At 41.7% G+C, this 20,434-nt stretch overlaps 1 protein-coding gene across 10 annotated transcripts in view; it reads left to right on the forward strand.

Annotated features, from left to right (window-relative positions):
• The first annotated feature begins 1,179 nt into the window (after positions 1–1,179).
• The window catches only part of col11a1a (collagen, type XI, alpha 1a), a 72,228-nt gene continuing 52,973 nt past the window's right edge, over positions 1,180–20,434 (forward strand). The window contains exons 1-7 of one of the 10 annotated variants that reach the window (XM_020087721.2): positions 1,180–1,585; positions 5,837–5,998; positions 6,387–6,603; positions 9,116–9,278; positions 16,232–16,357; positions 18,433–18,525; positions 19,825–19,923. In XM_020087721.2, coding sequence (XP_019943280.2) covers positions 1,471–1,585; positions 5,837–5,998; positions 6,387–6,603; positions 9,116–9,278; positions 16,232–16,357; positions 18,433–18,525; positions 19,825–19,923 — 975 coding nt within the window. In that variant the 5' untranslated portion in view covers positions 1,180–1,470. Of the gene's footprint in view, positions 1,586–5,833; positions 5,999–6,386; positions 6,604–9,115; positions 9,279–16,231; positions 16,358–18,432; positions 18,526–19,414; positions 19,601–19,824; positions 19,924–20,434 lie in introns of all 10 variants that reach the window. The other 9 variants (XM_069512781.1, XM_020087722.2, XM_069512780.1 and 6 more) reach the window with 9 other exon arrangements.

The raw sequence follows: 20,434 nt of genomic DNA on the forward strand, positions 1-20,434 counted from the left end.
TCTGGAGTGACCCCTGCCTCTGAAAGGCCAGTAGATGAGGAGCCCTGGAATCCTTCATCCCCTTGCAATCAGCCTTTTTATGGTTCAAAAGTTTGTTTGTGCGTGTCTTGTTTCAGGATATTCACAGTAGCAGAAAACTACTGAGAACAAGTGGAGTTATCTCACACTGTTTGCACATGACCCCATGTGTCCTGAGTGCAGATGGATTTTTAAAGCACAGTGAACCTGTAGAGCTATTGAAAAAAATAATAACTATATAATTATAAAGCAAAATAAGATGTTTTACAGGTATTTTTGTAACAATGTTGTAACTGTATAGTAGGGATATGCCATTGTACAGTATACCACAGCTCACTGATAAAGTCAGTAAGTATGTTGTATGCATTCATTTATCTTCATTTTATCTCCTTGTATGGTGATATTTCTTCCAAGTATTTTCAATACAACACAATACAATACAACTTTATTATTTGGTTTTTGGCAAGTAAAAGAAGACAAAACCAATTCCAGACTTGCACTGTCAATAACACAATATGTTCAGTTGTGTTGAGCTAAATGTGTGAATTCTTTAAAATAGAAACAGTCATAATATTGAAATAGATTCCCACATTATCATTATTATTATGGAAGAACAGCTCCACTGCACCAGGACACAGTCTAATACCATAGGGATCAAATTCATTATTCATTAAAAAATATATTTAGAAAATACTATGATGATGGTGATGGAGAGCACTAGTGTTAAGCTATAGGTTTAGATATGGTGAAAGTGAAGTTCACAGCACTGTGTGAATCACTCAGGCATCCCTGAATGTCCTGCATGAATGAAACATCTGCATTTGAACTCTGCTCAGCTGTTTCTGACAGAAAATGTATGCTGACTAAAAAACATTCTGATGAGTAAATACTATATCTATACTGCAAGTAACAGTCATCTAGTTTAAGAGCAGAGGACTAAATCTACGATCAGTGTTACAGAAACACCTTGCATGCGCCTCTCTGCCATCTCACCGTCCCCAGGTCGCCTCAAACTTTGTCCCTGCTATTTCACCCCCCTCTTCCCTCAGACGCACCCGGGAGAGACCTGGGGGCGCATTACAGAGCGAATGGGTGGACCCGAAAGAGACTTTCCAGCCCCGTGATTTGCTAATCGGGGGCTGGTTCCCTTGTCATTCCTCTGTAATCGTGGCTCTGGTTTGCGGAGCTTGCCCAGCCCTCCTGTCCGCGGACGCACCAAGTGTACCGACTGCACTCTGCGCGTTCTGGTTAAAGCCCGACTACCTTCACTGTGAAGGCTGGGCACTGGGAAGGAGGATCGGGGGCCTCGTGGCTGAGAGAAGAGGCTGAAACTCCCCACATATGGCTTTTTTGTAGGACAGTTTCCATCGTCGTTTGGGATTTTGGAAGGGACGCCACTGAGATTCACCTGAAGTCGCCCGAAAAGTTTTATTCACTTGTGGGCGCCCGATCATGGAGATGCAAAGGTGGTCCACAAGGTGGAAAACGAAAAGCTGGCATATGGATTCCACTGTAACCGCATTCATCACGTTAACCCTGGTTCTACAGGCTGCTATTGTCACAGCAGGTAAGAATATTAGGGGCCAAAACTTCTCTTATGAACTATCTGCTCCAAAGGGGACGCAGCGGCGACCTGGCTGGAAACTCGGTAACAGATGATGGAGATTGAGGGATTAATTTATTTACCTGGACACAGCGACGTCATACTTTATTTGCAGTCAAACATACACGTATGTTCCTCAGCCAAAGTAGTTATTTCTAGGCAGCTCCACGTACTTGTGCGTTTGAGCACCAGATACAAAGCTTGGCTACAGTAAAGCTGTACCCAGCTCACACTATACTGTAGTGAAGTGGACGCACAAACTCTATTCGTGAGGCAATTTAGTCAGTGCACACTCTCAGGGCTAAATGCTTGAGGTGCACATATTTTGTCTCTGGCCAAAGCACTATTCATTAATACCCAATTTACTTTTACACATGAATGGAGAGGGTCGAAGATGAAACACTTCGACAAATTAAATTGATCCTAAACCGCTGGTATGTGCTCTGCAGAGATCAGAACTAGAACTCAGCAGTGATCCCTGCGTTTCTAAGATTCACTTGTAGGCTGAGAAGAAGCTCTTTGTTTGAAGTGTGGTCCGCTGGGTGGATGTGGACACGGTTAGCAGGGTGGATTTCCTCAGCGAGAAGACACTGGACGTTTGTCAGACCCTGAACTTAGCCTGGGTTGCACTGAAAACCATGGGGTTTCTCACACTGACATGCAATGAGATGGTCGTAGGGACACTGAGTTGTGCTAAAACTTGGTTGTCAGCGCTCTCAGAAAGCAGCTGTCTCTTCAGAAGTGATTGCAGTGAGTGTCCATTGTCCATAGACGGGGGTTAACTGGAGATTATGAGGTACATAGAAGTTTTTGCAGACATGAGGATGTTCTGTCAGTGTGCAGCTTTAGTTTGAAGAGGTAAAGCACATTTTTTGCAAAGGCCTCTGGCTCTCTTCACTGTCAGTGCATATAAGGCAGAGCCCTGTGTGTGTCAACAGAGGGCTGAGTGGTCAGGCAGGTTCACCCTATCTCCACAGTGCCCTGGTCCACACTGAAGCCCAAAGGCTGACACCCTCCCCCCCCCTCCCCCCCAGCCCACTGGGTGCCCACAGCTCTTACCCTCAACTTTGCACTTGTTTGGTGAACTAAATGAGCGGAGTGCAGTGCTGTGTGAGTGGTGGGAATGCTTCCTCTCCTAAGTACTGAGCAGTTATTTGATGATGGTCCTTGTTGCACTTCCCTATGATTTTAGAGCCTTCAAAGGGCAGGCCCAGTGTATGGGCCTAGCCTGCAGCCATAATGGCTACCCCTCACAGGGTTCAGAATTACACAGGCCTCACATCTTATCATATAGACAAATCTGTAGGGATTTATTGTTATACACACAGGTACAGGAAAATATTTAGGAAACAGTTTTAGGTAATGAATGACTGCAGGATGTAAATTCAGTCTTATATTTTTTATTTAATCCTGTGTTTTGAAATGTTTCATAAGCACATTGATGGTTAAATGTCTCAACCTTAACCAAATAAATAGTGATGTTATAGCAAGTTAATAGAGATTCATTGCTGTTGTTTACACAGCACATATCAATTTGTGTCACTTACAAGGAGTTAGGATTACAACCTGCGGAGATACTGGACTGAAGTACTTCAGATTGTAAATCTCACCTTTCCAAACTCATCAACTCCTGCCTCTATTTTTGAAAGTATTGTGCTGCAGGCTCTGTTTTCCAGGGTCTCAGTCAGTTTCTCCTGAGCTCTTTATGGCAGTCGAAAGCTGTTTCTGCAGGGTGCCCTCTGCATCTAGCAGTGTACAGACACGTTTTCTCAGCCCCCCCGGGCGCAGGCTCAGATGTGCATTCCAGCAGACAAAGCTAGCGTTTTCAGAGTCCTCTCCCCAATGTGCTTAACCAAGAACATCAGCTAATCAGCGCCTTGCTGGACCTTTGTCCTGCTGAAGCTGTCACATATTTATAGTCGTTGTTGGATCATTTGACTCCGCAACACAAAGCCACAACTTGTGTGACAACAAAACTGTCCAATAACTGCAAAATCAAACGCAAATTCTTAAATTGGGAGGATCAGAAAAGACTTTCGAGATTGTGATTACATGACCTTTTTTAGATTTTGAATAAACATACACATATTCATATGGAAGGATACAGTAAAGGGAGTTAATGAGAGTAAATACAGGGAGGGGAAGAGTAGAGGGAAAAAATGCTTTGAAAAACATGGGTAGGTCTCGGTGAAGTTTCCTTGGAATGACAGTAGCATAAAGCCGTCTTGTTTTAGTGGCCAGCATGGTGGAAGTTAAAAGACGGAGAGAGGGAGACAGGGGGGGTATATATATTTAAATTCACATATATAGAGAGACTTTCTGGCTGAAGATATTTTTAGAGTCTCAGGGAGCTACAGGTGAAAAGGTCCTCCTCCATTTACCAGCCAGTTTCACCTTTGTGTAAAGATGTAAAGTCTAAAGATGACACAGCAGGAGGGGTTTATGATATCAGTATGCTCTTACACTGTTTGATAAAGAATGCTGAGACTGTTTTTGGCCTCTGTCCTAAGAATGGTGTTATGTTATCTCTTGGAACACACTGGTTACACCTGTGAACACGACGGAGATGCTATCAGATTATTCCTTCTGTGTATTATGGTAATGTATCGTACTGCTCCTCCTTCCTCCATGCTTCTGCATAAAGATATTTTAATGATCCACTAACTAAGCATTAGAGGCAGTCTCAGATGATTTAAGGGTTGGCTCGAATATCCTCTCTGCTCCAGACTTGGGGCGGTCCATCCTTCCGTGCCACCTCAGTTCTGCTGGTATCCACTGTATGTGGTCTGTTTGCGTAGCCCTGAGGGCAAACTCACACCAGCACATCAGATGCACTCCTTTAAAACCTGTGCACACTCATTTGGTCACCTTAATGGATTGGCCAGTATTGACGTTTTCTCAGCGCCTTGGTGTGAGGGTCATAGCCTGGCCAAATGGCCACATCTGGAACCCATGAGTCCTGGAGTTTGAACTGAAAGCAGCTCCACAGGAACTCACAATGAGGTTCTCAGTTCACTCTCCAAAGTAAGTAGCCGATTCATCCTCACAAGCTCCAAAAAAAGGCCAAGTTGACTTTAGTCATTCCTACAGAGCAACAGTGTATTTGTGTCTTTTTCAATGTTGCTTGTCTTTGTCTCCTCTGTGCTCCGCTGAAATGGGAGAGAGTTGGATTGTGGTGGGTTGACAGTATGTGAGGACCCTCAGTTACTCTAACTGAGCTTGATTGCCATTTTCGCTGCTTGGCTGCATACAGCTCAGTGTTTAGTATGACACTGAATTTATCATGAAGTGCATTAGTCTGAATATTGTGCCCAAACAGCAGTGTAATCAACACTAATTATGTTTTGATCTTGTACAAACTATTCAATGAGCAATGCTTGCAGCAACTTCATATTCAGATTACATTCATGTTGAAACAGGGACCTCTCCCCAAACCAAATGCTTCTCAGAACAGAATGAAACAGGCTTTTTTTTCCTTGCCACAGCTGGAATTTTGACCAGAGTGTTTTGAGATCAACATTTTTTAAGGCTCCCCTTTATTAAAGAATTTAAAGAAGCTTTTATCGTAATTTGACCTCTAGATGCGAACCAAAACAGTGGCTTTAGAGCCATCAGCCATCAAAGGTGCATTGATGCTTTCAGGCCCATTGGCATGCTTGCTTACCTTACAAAAACAGATTAGTGAGTTTTAACAGTCTGCCATTGTGTACTGTATTAGTCAGATATGGGTCTGAATGCTCTGTCCAATGGAATGGCCTGATCATGTTCACCAGGCGAATGTATGACACTGAGAGGGTTTTTTGAGAGGCATCATTATAATCTTTTCCCATGGGTCTCCTTTATGTAAATGTAGATTCATTTATATTTGCTCAAGGCAAAGAAATACACAATCTATTTGGGAAAAAAAATTAATTTGAATAACAGCAGATTCATTTCACATGACTCCTACAACAGGCCTGGACCACTTCCAGGGAAGCCATCATTGTTACTGGTATGGGATGGACATGATGATAGATTCTGTCTTTTCTGTTCTGTAAAGAAATCACTGTCATGGTTTACTATTGTGTGAGAAAGGCATGCACCTCCATATTAATTCCCATCAATGATATATAAACTTGAAACAGTATGTGCTGATTACTTTGATGAACGAAGCACACCCACAAAAGTCGGTACCGTGACCTAACTGATGTTATATTTTTGCTCCCTGAACAGCAGAACCAGTGGACGTCCTAAAAGTATTAGATTTTCAAAATTACCCTGAAGGAGTGACGAAAACATCAGGATTTTGCACAAACCGAAGAGCATCACAGCCGGACTCAGCTTACAGAGTTGCCAAGCAGGTCCAGATCAGTGCCCCCACCACGCAGTTATTCCCCGGTAAGAGAAACCTGTTGACCTTTAATTTGGTTCAACTATCATGTGGTTTGAATGTGTTTCAGAGGTTTTTTTTGACAGGGGGTCTCTGCTCTGTGAATAACACCTGTACACACAAGAAACATTTAAAGTTATGATTTTCATGTAACTGATTTCTATAGGTAGATTATCGTAATGCTTTTACATTAGACTTAACAAGCCTCAAATGAAGACATGCAAAAATTTTATCTTAATTTAATTTGGTCCACCCTAATTTCATGAACTTGAATGTGCTGTAGCCAAAACATGACATAACAGTACAGTTTTAACTAGTCAGTTGAGTGTCCTCTGTCGCAATAACTCCATCCTATTCACGTATCTTTTCCACTCTTCCTCTTGTCTCCTGTCTTAGCAGGAAGTGTCTTTCCTGAGGACTTCTCCATCCTGACCACAGTACGCCCCAAGTCCGGCCTCCAGTCCTTCTTGCTGTCCATCTACAACAGGCAGGGAGTGCAGCAGCTGGGCGTGGAGGTGGGACGCTCACCTGTCTTCCTTTATGAGGATCAGACTGGTAAACCAGCTCCCGAGGACTACCCCCTGTTCCGCAGTCTCAACCTTGCTGACGGAAAGTACGTCAGAACTCAGATGTGCACTTGTGTACTCACATACTCATAACACACCCACGCAGTCTCAGGCTCAGGGCTGAAGCTGATTCAGAGGGAAAGGGTGTTGTAGCATGCAGGCAGCGAAGTAAAATCATCGTTGGTGAATGAGAGTGTTTGAAATGGTAAATGGTGCAGAAATGAGCGCACCAAGGCTGTGCCAGGCTGTGCCAATCTGCAGCACTAAATGACATGATAGAAAGTCACCCTGCATAGACAGATGGTCTGAAAACTGACAGTAGTCCTCTTATTGATCATATATTTTGATATGTGATTGATCTGTGTATTGGTTGTCAATGGAAAACCAGCATGGATTGTTCTTTATTCTCATTGAATTTGTTCTGAGAGGTGGATTTCAGTGGCAAATACTTGTTAACCAACTAAATCAACTGAAACTTTCAAATAATCAGATATTGTCTTATTACCACTGACTCCTTCTTCTTGATAAAAGCAAGAAAACAACCCAGATCTTCCCATTGTTGCACCACAGGTGCTCATCACCGGATTATCCATCTCATCAGGGGTCCGCGGGCACAGAGACAGGTCAGAGACAGGGAGACACTGGATTATTGGGGCACAGCAGGGACTGCTATGGGCAACCTGACCTCATCCATGAACTCACTGCCTCTGTTATTTTAGAAAAGGGGGGGAAAGGAAGGAGGAGGAAAAGGGGGCGGTCCTAAACTTCCTTTTTACCCCCTTGGATTACCTCACCCAACCAGAAACAGCGCTGCTAACCTTTTAGCATAAACCTGATTATCTGCTCCCAAGTTCACAAATCCCAGAATTCTCATCCAGAGTTTCAGCTTAGCTGACATGAGGGGAATAAATACACAGATGAAAAAATGCAACATGTGAATTAGTATTTTATGGTTCAGTATTATTGACGGTTTTCTCACTTAATGAATATGCTAAGAGAGAATAGTTTGTCATAAGTCATAACGATGATGGAAGAAAGGCCATGTCATAAATTACTGCAATATGTACAGGTTATGACAAAGAGAATGTGTTACCAGCTTGTGTTAGTTTCGTTGCCTGTTTTGTGTAGTTTTTGTGACACACTCTTGAAGAGGCAGAGAGGATTTTTATCACCTCTTAGTCTGGATGAGTTCCAGCTCCAGGCCTTGTCTAAATCTTCAGCTCAGGCTTCGTACCGTGTGCAGTCCCTGTGGATGTATTGTTACTAAGAAGCAAACGCCGAGCTTGAAAGGAGGCACAAAGATGACATTGATGAGGTGAAAAAGAGCATAATCCCTCTCTTTAAAGCGTCTGGGAGGGTTTCTCGTTAACTCTTACACTGTATACAGTTGGGTTTATAAACTCTTGAAATATGTTTTTCGGAAAGAGCCGTCTTACATTTCCTTTTTCAAATAGGACTTCTGATCGTAATGCGCTTCAAAAGTTTGAGATATTCGTCAAACCTATTGAAGTCAGCATTTGCTTTTCTGCCTTACAGTATGAAGTGACAAGTAATCCTTCCTGCTGTAGCGCTAAGCCCATAGAGTTTTGAATGCTTGTTTTCCTCTAAGCTTCACTGCCTGCCCTGGAATGTCTCTCTATGATTCAGCTGTGTTCAAGGGAATCGGGCATTTCCCTCCTCTGATAACAACATAACGCACATAGAGAAATTAAAGAAGTATCAGATCTGTGATACTCGCTTCCCATGCAGCCATCTTGGGCTACAGCGGTGCCAGGTCTCATCTTCCACCTCAGAACAATGTTTTGACTGTGTGTCTCCTGCTCTGGCAAGGCAGGCCTTCCTGGATCCTGACACACACTTTCCACAATGTTCACCACGTCTGTCATGCCGAGTAACCCAGAAGGAGGATTAAGTTTGGAGTTTAATGAGTGTAATCCCGTGTTAAACAGGGCCAAAGTGTGGGGGCAAGAATGTGGTCCACTGCTGCCTGGTATGCAATAGTCCTTGTTTAAGTGCAGTGGCAAATGGTCCAGATTCGAGGGAGGTGTCAGACTCACGTGTGACCTCGATTAACCCTTTGCGTCCATGGGTGTTGTTGATCCAAATGTGTCATTCATAACTCTGTCGCTCGTTTCTTTTAGTGTTTCCTCCTGTAACAAATCCCATCATTGCACAGTTTCTTTCTTATTCAGGTGATTTGTCTTGTATGAAATGCAGATTGTAATCCCATTAGAAGTGCTGATAAGGTGCCATTATAATCAAACGCTCAAACAACATGTTATTAACTTGCTATTGAGATGACATCATTATCAAAGACTTGCATTGTGCAGGTGCAGTGCCTCATGTGCACCACAGTAACTAGTGTTTCAGGATTATTCAGTGTTAGCAGACCCGTTCCTTTGTTGTAAGTGTGCGATTTGATTTGAATTTCTGAAAACAACTTGAAACAGTATTAACTCTTCCAGCTCTGTTCTGGTGAAGTTCTTCCTGTGATGCACTGAAGGACCCAGTGGCCTCTTTTTTTAATTGCTCACCTCTCCTCACTGTGTCCTTGACCAGGTGGCACCGCGTGGCCATCAGCGTCGAGAAGAAGACGGTCACTATCATCGTCGACTGCAAGAAGAAGATCGTCAAGCCTCTCCTCAGGAGTGACCATGCTTCCATTGACACCAGCGGCATCACTGTGTTCGGCACCAGGATCCTGGACGAGGATGTTTTCCAGGTAAAGTCGTCGGCTGTAGATTGTGAGGACATATCATTTGAGACTGATTACATAGGATGAGCTGTGTATTTGGTATCATTGCTGGACCTCTACAACTAAAAGGCATTCCTAACAAGCTGTGTTTTAATCTGATGTGAATTTTAGTCTTCGTGTGTTATATAGCTTGTCTCTTTGTGTACATCTCCTCATTCAAAATAATAGCATTTATTATGTCCAGATTTCACCCTCAAACAACCCCCAAATATTGCTTCAAACTCTTTGACCCTGGGTTTACAGTTGAATTCCCATGGAGGCAGCTTTTGTTCCCTTTGATTCTGCCAAAAAGGAATGTGGAGATGATAGAAACCAGGGAGAATCTGGAGCTCCTCAGGTCTTTTGATTTTGTGTGCATCTTATAGATATGACACATATATCACAGATATTACAGCGCAGAATGACGCACAGACGTGTTTAGCCTTCCTTGTTGTAACTTGGTCAGTGTGTTGCTCTCACTTTTTCAACCTGTGAGAAGTTCATATTATGTGTGGAGGTTGCTGCTTGGGTAGCTTTTTAAAATCAACCTCAATTGAAAGCATGCGCTACTTAGAGCTTAAAAATGATGAGTGACCAGAGTTTATCACAGACTCATGGCATGAATGTTGTGAATTGTTGTGTTGTGGCTGTGTGTCTTGAAAATGAGGGCCTATGGAAATGTGACTTGGATTCTTACCTCCACTCATCAGCTGAGGTGCAGTGTCTTCCCATAAAGTCCCAGCAGACTCTAACAGTGAACAGATGGTGATGTAATGGTTTCTGGGATGTTATTTAAAGTCATCATCATCTGGTTTCCTGACTGCATTTTGTGATATTTTGTGATTCCTACCTCACGTGTAAGCATTTGAACTTCTATGCCATCTTTTGTACATTATCATTGCTTGTTTGATTTTTGCTACAAAGCACACATAGGCTTTTGCTAAACTTCTCAGATCCTTTGTTGAAGCTTGTTTTCACCCTGTAATTAGAGACACTTAGAGGCACATGAGCCCCCTTTCCTGGCCAACAGCTCACTGTTGGAGGTTTACATTGGTGAGGTTTACCTACGATATTGCAGGCTTCTTTTGGATTGATTTATAATCTGATGATTTGCAAGTGAAGTGGTTGAAGTGGCCAACCAATGGATGGATTTCTAACTTGTTTCGGGCAGCCATGTTGTATTTCACTGACAGAGAGAAGTGTACTATACTCAGACAGTTTTTTAATCCCTGCTTTTGACTAGAAAGTTGTCAGTTGTTACTGCCCACCAGTAATAGCAATAAGTGCAATAGCAGTTATGTTGTATTTGTTTTTTACTGAAATGAATAAAACATTATTAAAAATGGTTATGATCTTCTGATGTAAGCATATGATACTTGGCTCTGGATAAGTAAGACACTTAAGGTCGACATTTTAGCAGCAAAACAGGAATTTATGAGACAAACTGAAGGTACTCAAAGGATGTGCAAAATGACACACAATGGCTGAATTGACATGACAGTCGTGGTGTGTGGTGGGAGGTAAAGGTCACTGGAAGGCTGTATGGGGGCTGCGTTTGCTTGTGAGAGAGTGCTGGATTGTTTATGGGCAGTAGGAATGGCTGGTCATTATAATGATGAATGACTGATGCTGCTGCCATTGTTTAAGAGAGATATATGCATGTATAAATATCTTTTGGCATGCCTTGTCATCGCTACAGGGACAGAGCATCCTGCATGTTAGTGCACGTCTTTTGTATACTCTTTTTTTGGCATTAGTCGCTCTGTCTTACCTCAGGCTATGCTTTCAATTGTTTTTTGGCATCCAGGTATTTGCTGAGTAAGATTTATATACAACCTTTAATATTATCATTATAAAGGTCCAGTGTGTAAGATTTAGGTGAAAGGGAACTATTGTCAGAAATTGAATGCAGAATAATCCTCATGATGTTTTCACAAGTTCGTTTCAACTAAATTGTATGAATTGTAGTTTTCTTTACCCCAGAAAAGGCACTTTTTTAAGTTTCAGTCAGCGGTAAACTGACAAAACATGATTTAATTTTTAATCTACAAAATATTAAATCAAGTGCAGATATCTGGATGTTGCTGAAATCTGCTTGTGGTCTGAATGAGATCACTGTGTCATATTACTCGATTATAAATGAGTAGGGACTATTGTCAGTTTTATACACAGATTTGTTTTCATATCTCCTGGTTAGGAACTAGCGTTCATATGAAACAGTGTGTCCAGTCAGAGTTTGGCCAGTGAAAGTGCTGAAAATAGGAGCCATAAGTCGGCTTAACAGGGTCTTCACTGTGTGGTTTTTGGAACAGCTCTCCTGTCTGTTCTCTGTCCCCTGCTCTCCTCTGAGATCCACAGGGACTGATGCATGCTGGGATATACAGGGGAAGGAAATACCTCGGCCTTGTGCATTCAGGCCAGTGGTTAGAATGAGAAAATAAATGGGTCCAAAATGTTAGTTTTGCTGAAAGGTTATGGGAACTTGGCAGACTTTCTTTATAGTGATTTCCCTATAAGAAAATGAGAGGAATGCAAGCAATATTGTACAGTGCGCTAGTTTAACTTTCTTAGTGGTGAGTATTACTTTGAAAGTGTGGATTTAATCATGACTTTTATTATGATCAAATATTACTGCTATTTTCTCTGATATCCAAACTCTGACATTTGTTTTCACTAGTTGACCTGCATTTTTCATAAACGTCTATTCATGCCGTACCTGTCCCAGGTTGGAGGGCGACCACCGTTGCAAAGGGATCTGGGTTTGGATGAATGGGAGTCTTTCATTGCCCTGTTAGGCCTTCCTCATTTCCTCATCTCCTCCCCTCCCTGCATATTCTCCCCCTTCCTCACCACCACCACCTCCTCCTCCTCCCTCTCCACCCCTCCCCATCCTGAGGCCTCCCTGCCCTGTCAAAGCCATAAGACTGTCTATTCATGCTTGGTCGACATTACCTGTCTGAACTGAGCACACTCACACATTCATACCTGCATGGTCTCTCTATTTCTGGGTAGCAAACACTCATCAGGGCTAAGTTAGACTTGGCTGAAGGACTAAATGGTGCTGTGGTGTCTGTGACATGGTGTTAGTTCTGCCAGATGGTGCATCTTGTTTAAAAAGGGGCATTTGTTTGTGGTAATGCTGGGTATTGGAGATGGAGTAATATTTGAAGTGTACAGTTTTTTTACTGCCTAAAAAGTTACACATACAGTTACAGTAATAGTCTGCCAGTGTATAATGCTGAACACAATTTTCCAACATTTTCACTTCCACTTTCCAAGTTTGCTAAACTTATTCATGTTCTACTGTAGTCAGATCTGTGTTTTCCTGCATTATAATTTCCTCTTGTTATAGAACAGTGGTTATTGCACTGCTTAAATGCTGAACTTGCTAATTGCTCTTTTAATGTCATGTCTTGGAGGCTCGGTCCTCCAGCTGTCGGGAGTTCAAGCCTATTCCTCCTTTTTTTTGCTCTCCTCTGCTCAGCTCTACTGTATAGACATTGGGGGAGTGGCTAATTGTTGTGTGAGGCTGTCTAATTACAGTTAGCTATGGCCGGACTAAAGGTATGTTTCCCCTAGGCAAAGGTATGTCAAAGGATCCAGGGTGACGACTAGCTGCGTTTTGATTCAACTAGTGTTGCTGTGCACTCATCCTGTAATTACACCATGTAAGACAAAAGAGCAATCAAAACATTCAAAGGATGGATGTCGTCTTCATGTAGGAAATGTTTTGACCTCTTCCATTTATATTCATATTTATGTTTCTGAGGTTTCTCTGACCCTGTTTGCACAACATCACAGAGCAGTAATGTGCAGATACTACTCCAGCCAGCTTTCCAGTAAAAAACGGAAAACTTTAAAAATCACTCAAAATGATACAACACGAAATTGTACTAATGCATAACATTACTTTATCTTGTTTTTCCATATCACCACTGAATATTATAGTCAGTACATTAATAATTGTCATGCACTTGCTTGTCTTTCAAATGTTCAAACACTTTTTGAGCTCCACTGGCCGTGAACACGACCAAGAATCACAACACAGTGAATATAGCAGGTATAGATTTCTACAAGTCTCAGCTGTTGATCTTGACCCAGCTCCTCTCTTTCAGCCTCTCTCTTCTCGTTGACCTCTGACACCACGGTCATTAACACACAGCCTCATGGGCCTGTTTCTGCGATGCTGTGCTGTAGGTAGGAGGGGCATATTTCAGAGATCTGGCTTCGCTCCGAGTTGCCAGAGGCTTCTATCTCAGCTGTCCAGAATGGAAGACAGGTTCAGAGCCTAGGCATAACTCTTCCCAGGTGTTTCACAGCGTAAAACACATTTTACCATCCAAGCTGCTCTCTGTAAAGCTCTGCCTGTCTGTCGCTGGATGCTTCTTGGCATCACCTTACTGAGTTGACATCAGTGTCTCACTCAGCTTGTTCCAAACATATTTTTTTGTCACATTAACGTTGCAAATACTATAAGTTATCCTGACAAGATGATATCGGTGATCATCTGTCTTTCCATGTGCGTCGGCCATGTTGCTAATGTCCCCCACGAAACAGCCAGAGATTTCCTGCTTGTGCTGATCTGATGTGATGTGGGAGTTGAGCACCATGTCTCTGCAGCCTATTTGTGTGCAGACGGGTGGCTCTCAGACGTGGACTAATTAGAGCTGACTCTAGGCAGGGTTCAAGCGTTCAGTGTTGGTCTTTGGGTGACACATGAGGTAATACATGTCAGCTTGAGTCAAGGCAAGGCTTGATCTCTCTCTCTTTCTCTGTTGAGCACACACACACACCCACACTTTTCCCTTCTCGTTTTGCTGTTCATTCTTGCTTTTTATGGCAATTTTCTTGGTTTCGTTCTTTGTACCATGCAAAACTTTTTGGGGAATTTATACATTCTGTGAATTTCAACTTCTCCGCTAGCTTAGCTCACTTTCATTTTCACTTTATGAATTACGACCATTATTATATTACAAACCGTTATTACCCACAGTTGTTGTAGAAGCTTTCAGACAGAAGGAGTGAGCTGGTTACACTGGGACTCTCGCTACTGACTCTCGCTACTGATGTTATATATGGTGTTATACCTGCAGTGTAAAAAACTTACTAACTGGCAACCCAAATCAGAGGGCTGCATAACAATGAGATAAGATCAGATATGCAGGAACAGGCCAGAAATCCTGACAAAGCATAGACGATTGAAGTTGTAATTATTCCATTTTAAGGTTGTGTGCAAATACGTTTTGTTTGTGTCATTGTCAGACAGTCGGAAAAAATCAAGTTCTCTTGTAAGGAGTGTCCACCCAGCCAAAATACATGGAGATGTTGAAGGATGGTTACACAGAGAAGGTTTCAAGGACCAGGTTTCATGGGACAAGCATTAACACATAAATGTTTATACTGAGCTGCATGTTGAGGATCCATAGATCTAGTTGTTTTAAACAGGGAGTACTGACACACACACACACACACACACACACACACACACACACACACACACACACACACACACACAGACACACACACAGACATACACCACACAGACATACACCACATTCTCTTGACAAGTTGCAGCCTGCTTTTGTTCACTCTCGTTTCACTGCCAGTCTTCTCTTCTGCTCTTTAACGTATGGTGCCCCCGCTGACACAAGTGCATCAGGATTTTACCTCAGGCATCTCAGAAAGCTCCCCTGCCAAACAGCCTCACCAAGGACATGCCTGTTCACCCACCTCACACAAGCCCCCTCAGCTGTCTATGCAATGTATGAGAAGGAAGAAACATGGTTCAAGCAATTATAGAGTGCAAAGAAAAATCCAGATGCTTTCTACAATATGTTTTGCTGTCCTGCAGTGAGCTGTGTGCTTTGGCTGTTGATAACAAGGCTAGACCGAGCTGCAATGGTGTCGAACACTGTGGTGTCCTGTCCCCACTAAATATGGTTTGAGTGACTTTTCTCAAACCATGTCTGAGATGTGCTATTTTAATGGTTTTCAGACAAAACCATAATGCATTGTTACATTTTTAGAGATGGCTTAATTTTAGAACAATCCCCTTTGACACTAATTGGTCCAGACACCATCGGTTACCATGTGGGCTTGTGGGATAAGCCTTCAAATTGAAAGCTGCTCACAATCAATTTGATTCAGCGCTTGAGTGACTTTGAAACAATATTTTTATTTTTGCCAGTGATTCAGCATGTGTTTGTTAAAGAGTTAGAACAAAGTTGTGTTCTATGGCAGCAGACTTTATAGTTGAAGTATAATGTAAATATGGGAGTAAATTCTGAACTCACTGAAAAGTTAAATCATTATTCAAACATAAAGACAACAGATAAGTTACTCTTGAAACAAGAAAACAAAACATGAAATACTTACAAAATTATTTCCATTTCTTCATGCATGTCAAACATACTGTCATGATACTTTATGTCTGTGATAAGAAATATAAGCTAATAATATGTCTCACCGATTGTTAATAGTAAGAATTAGATTGTTTTGCGACAGGTGATGACACATGTTTGTTTCCGGAGGTAAACCTCTATGCTGATAATAATAATTTTCCTCCCAGCAGTATGTGAAGGACTCAGTGTGAAGGTGTTTAATCATACAAGGGGGGAATTTACTCTGCCAGACTCTGTAAGTGTATGGGGCCGAAAGAGATTGTATCTGTAATTTAAGATTTACATTTATGCCACTTGACCCAGCATGTGTGACTGGGCGAGCAAGATGAAACATGACACTCTTCTCAGTATGTCTGCGTAGCCCTGTCTTGTCTGTCACTTGTTTCATCAACATGGAAGGAGCTGTTAGTCATAGTAATATTCATGGGAATAAATTCTTCAAAGGGGATGTCTGATGTGTGATCTTTTAAACTGGCATGTGAGTTTACATGTGGGAAACACCGAAGAACCAACTCATGTTTCTTTTTCTCTTTTCTGCAGGGTGACATCCAGCAACTTCTGATTGTGGCTGATTCCAAAGCAGCGTACGACTACTGTGAACATTACAGCCCAGACTGTGACACTCCCCACGGTGAATCCCTGCAGGCCCAGGAGCCAGAGGAAGAGGTCAGCCAACCAGGGAGGGTGGGAGGGGGTATTGCACCAGTTGAAGTGTCCTGATTTATTGAGATTCTCTAGGAGGAGATATTGAAGGGCTTCAGTTAAATCCAGGGCCTGTTGATGCTTTTTACTTGGTTTTATTCACACATATAAGACTGTGTGTTTAGTCTGAATTTGGATGAAACCCTTATAGGTGGTTCAATGTATTTACAGAGAAATGGCTGTAGCATGTAACTAAGTAATGATACCTTGGGAAGCTTGCTCCAGGGATAATTTATGTTTTTTTTTGTAAGCATCATTGTGCCTTTGTCGTCTTAGGGCAGGATTTACTCTCAGTCTGTTCCATGAATACACCTCAGGCTTTACGTATGATCCTAGTGTAGCTGAACATGTTTTAACTGACATCTATACAGTAGTTTTAAATATTTTATACAGTATAAGGAGAATTACATAGAATACCTATCAGGTATGGTAAGAAAATACTTGTGTGAGTCCTGTTTATCAATATGAACTGATTGATTCCATCTAATTTTATAGTATCCTATTCAGTGTAATACACAAGTAGACAACACAACAAAGAACATTATTTCAGTATTGTCATATGCTGTGTATTGTACCACCACCTCTAAAGCTTTAATACACACTAAATCAATAATATAAACTTCTACACATGGTACACATCTGGCCACACCCTGAATCACATGATGTCATAGCAGGTGTTTTCCATCAAGTAGGTAGGTGGAGGTAAAACGCCTGCAGTGATGTGCTGGACTGGAGGTGTGTCCAGATGTACAGAGAGCAGCACAGCAGCTGTGACCCATTGTGACCTGTGAGATTAAGTGTGTCTTCACACTTCAAAGTTTCACCCTGATGACATAATGATTTACTGATTGCAGTGCGAGTGCTCAAGAGTGTGATTATGTTATAATAACAGCACAAGATTTGAATTTAAAAAGTTATATTAAAAGGAGCTGAGAGGGCTACTCATTCTGTTCTTCTCATCTCTTCCTCTGTCCCTAAGTTATCTATTTACAGCCTAAGGACACAGCATCAAATTCTATTAACCCCAACTGTTTGCTCACAGTTCTTATTGTTGTGCAAGAAGCAGCTAAGGACACATACATAAAGTGCCTTAACTTTAATTGATCACACATGTAAACTTGTCTGACTAAGTGCTTCAAGTTAATTCTGCTTCATATATATTTGTCCATGGATCATTTACATGATTATGATGGGCTCGCTGAAACACTGACAAGCTGTGAAATAGTTCTGTTGTTCCTTATCCAGCTTCAGGGCCAGTTTAACTGAGATACAGCTTAATTTGATAGTTTGATAGCACAGATGTTACTTGATACCATGAACTGTGACTTAAATCAGATAAGCATGGTATCATGTTCAGCATTTCAGAAAGGTAAACTTCATGCTTGCTACTATATTCAATAGTTTAGTTTTTGCCTTCTTTGTTTAGATCAGAAACCTTTAATCTTAAACACCCTGAGGTGTATAATTTACATGTTGCAGTGAGAAAGTTCCATTACGATATCCCTGAAATGCAGCTGGTTATTTGAGGTTTCCATGTTGTTTTCCTTTGTTTTATGAGCTTTTAAACTTCCCATCTGTTCAAATGTTTGTAGGCGAGGCCCCACATGTCCGGTTTCAGCGTGTGTTTACTTGTTTGTTCAGCATATAAGGACCATAATCTAATTAGTCGCACTTGGTTTGGATTATTTGAGGGTTATGATGATGTTTTTTCATTGTCATCATCAATGAACCATAATATGTTAATGTTTTATTAATTATGCTTTTGAATACCTAATTGCATTACACTGTGCAGCTTGTAGCATTTTGTATGATGCTATGAATATAATATTATTAACACTGCACTGTTTATTCAGCCTCTAAATATGCAATTATGTTTTTTTTTTTTTTATTGCTCAAGCTAAATTCAAACTTAAAACTGCTTGAAGGATGATAGAAGTATCATCTACTTCTTCTGCATCCTTGATGCTAATGCTGATGCTAACACCAAGACCTCTCTTCATCCCACTCTCTCTCCTCTCTCTGTCTCTGAACCTCTCCAGTACACTACTGATGATTTAGATTACTCTCAGTTCTATGATTACTCTGAGGGAGCCACAGACATCATTCCAACCGATGAGTATTCTGAACCGCAGGTAAATGAAAAAAGGAAAAGAAAAGAAAAAAAAAAGTTGTTTTCCCTTTTTTGTCCATCCCATCCCCGAGTGTGTCTTTTGTGTTGTCCATGTCTCAGTGTTCATGTGCACACCGATTTACTGGGTGTAATCTGCTTTACGAGAATAATTCCTTCAGATTTTCTAATTATGATGATCAAAGAATCAGGCTGAAGTTTGATGTTTTACTGTCCTGAGCTGATTATGCTTTCTCTGATGACCTATCGGTAACACAGAGCTACAGTAGACTCTGGTGTGTGCCTGTAAACATACTTGTGTCAGTCCTTGTGTCTGTTTTTATGAGGCTGCTGCTTTCTCTCACTGGGAATGCCATTTGCTCTGAGTGTGTTTTTGCATTTCAGCATGTCTTTAAACTGTTCCTATATATTATAGATACCAACAATATTATACTTGACATTTTACAAAAGCAAATCTAACCTCCATTGCTGCTCTAAAGTTTTGCTGAAAGGCAAATCCTCTGTGTTTTGTGTTTGTGTCAGTCCCAGATTGATTAGCATATACAGTATCTCCCTAAAAGTCTCCTGTGTGTCACATGAAAGGCTCAGTCCTCGACTCTTGTACAACACCCTTTCCACCCAACTGTCATGTAATCTGAAGGTAGAGTTAATATGACCAGTGCTCCAGTTGCAGCCCTTGTAGTTGGTTAACATGGTGTCCATGTGAAAGGACACCATGCAGACCAACCACTGTACATGGGCTGCTGCCGGCAAATGGAACATGTGGTTCTTTGTCAGTTGGAAGGGTAAAGATTCTGTGCAAAAGTCGCAGACTGTGCCTTTGAAACCGTCATTTCCACTTTTGAATGTTCCATGTTTGTCTTGGTGTTCTTTGTCGCCGAAACCTCTTCCAGAGAAAGAAACGTAGTGTCTCCATGAAAAAGAAGAGGACCAGAAAGTCCCTCAGTAAAACTAAGGCCAGGCCCTTAAAGTTCTTGGCTGCCAAAAAATCCAAGACAAAAAAGTTTGCCGCTAAGAAGAAACGACAGATGCCTGGCTACCAGGCCACAGCGCCGGCACGACCCAGAGGCGATTTTAGGGTAAACGTTTACGTTCAGAAAAGATCAAATCCCATCAAGATCTTCCCGTCCTGAACTCTGAAAGGAAAATCTTTTGATGGCCAACGTAGAGCTCCCTAACCTCCTTTGTGTAGAAGTAGCACAATCTGTATCCAGCTTGAGAGGAACCCTGGCAAATAACCTTGATTTGAGCCTTTGTGTTAACCCTCGCTTTATTCTTCTTTCCTTTTTTCAACATGACTCAGCTAAACAATGTAGAAGGAGATTACAATACAGACATTGACTACGGAACTGTAGATGGTTCTCAAACTCAGTCCCCCTATGGCACGAGTGGACCCTACGAGGTAATTTCCATCTTTATTCTCATCTACATTTAAAAAACCAGTGGGTTTTTTGGGGGAAATGTGAGCAAGGAAGAGTTTAACCAAGGAAGCATCTGGTATGAAATGTCAAAGACACGTCCATTCAAGTGAATCGATGTGTCTTTTGACTTGATTTTGGTGTGGACAGGAGGAGTTTTTATTTAAGTTTTAAAGCTGCAACTCACTTCTTCCACAGCAGACGCACTGTTGCATGCTTAGAAAATAATGCAATGGACACTGTGGAGCTCATTTGTAGCTTTATGTTGACACTCAATTTTGGCCGAGGCTGCAGATTTGATTAATTTTCAAGTTAACATTAGTCTTGAATTGTTCCGCTGAAGCAACAGCGATTAGTGTAGAGATGAAACACTATGGGCTCCGTGGATGGATTGTATTAGAAAAGAGAGATGAACAAGCAGTTTCTGCCATGCATAGTGTATGTTTATTTACTAGGAGCCAAAAATGTGTTTTAGAACCAGAGCCATTTGCTCAG

Source organism: Paralichthys olivaceus, chromosome 17 (assembly GCF_024713975.1).
Source record: "Paralichthys olivaceus isolate ysfri-2021 chromosome 17, ASM2471397v2, whole genome shotgun sequence".
NCBI lineage: Eukaryota > Metazoa > Chordata > Actinopteri > Pleuronectiformes > Paralichthyidae > Paralichthys > Paralichthys olivaceus.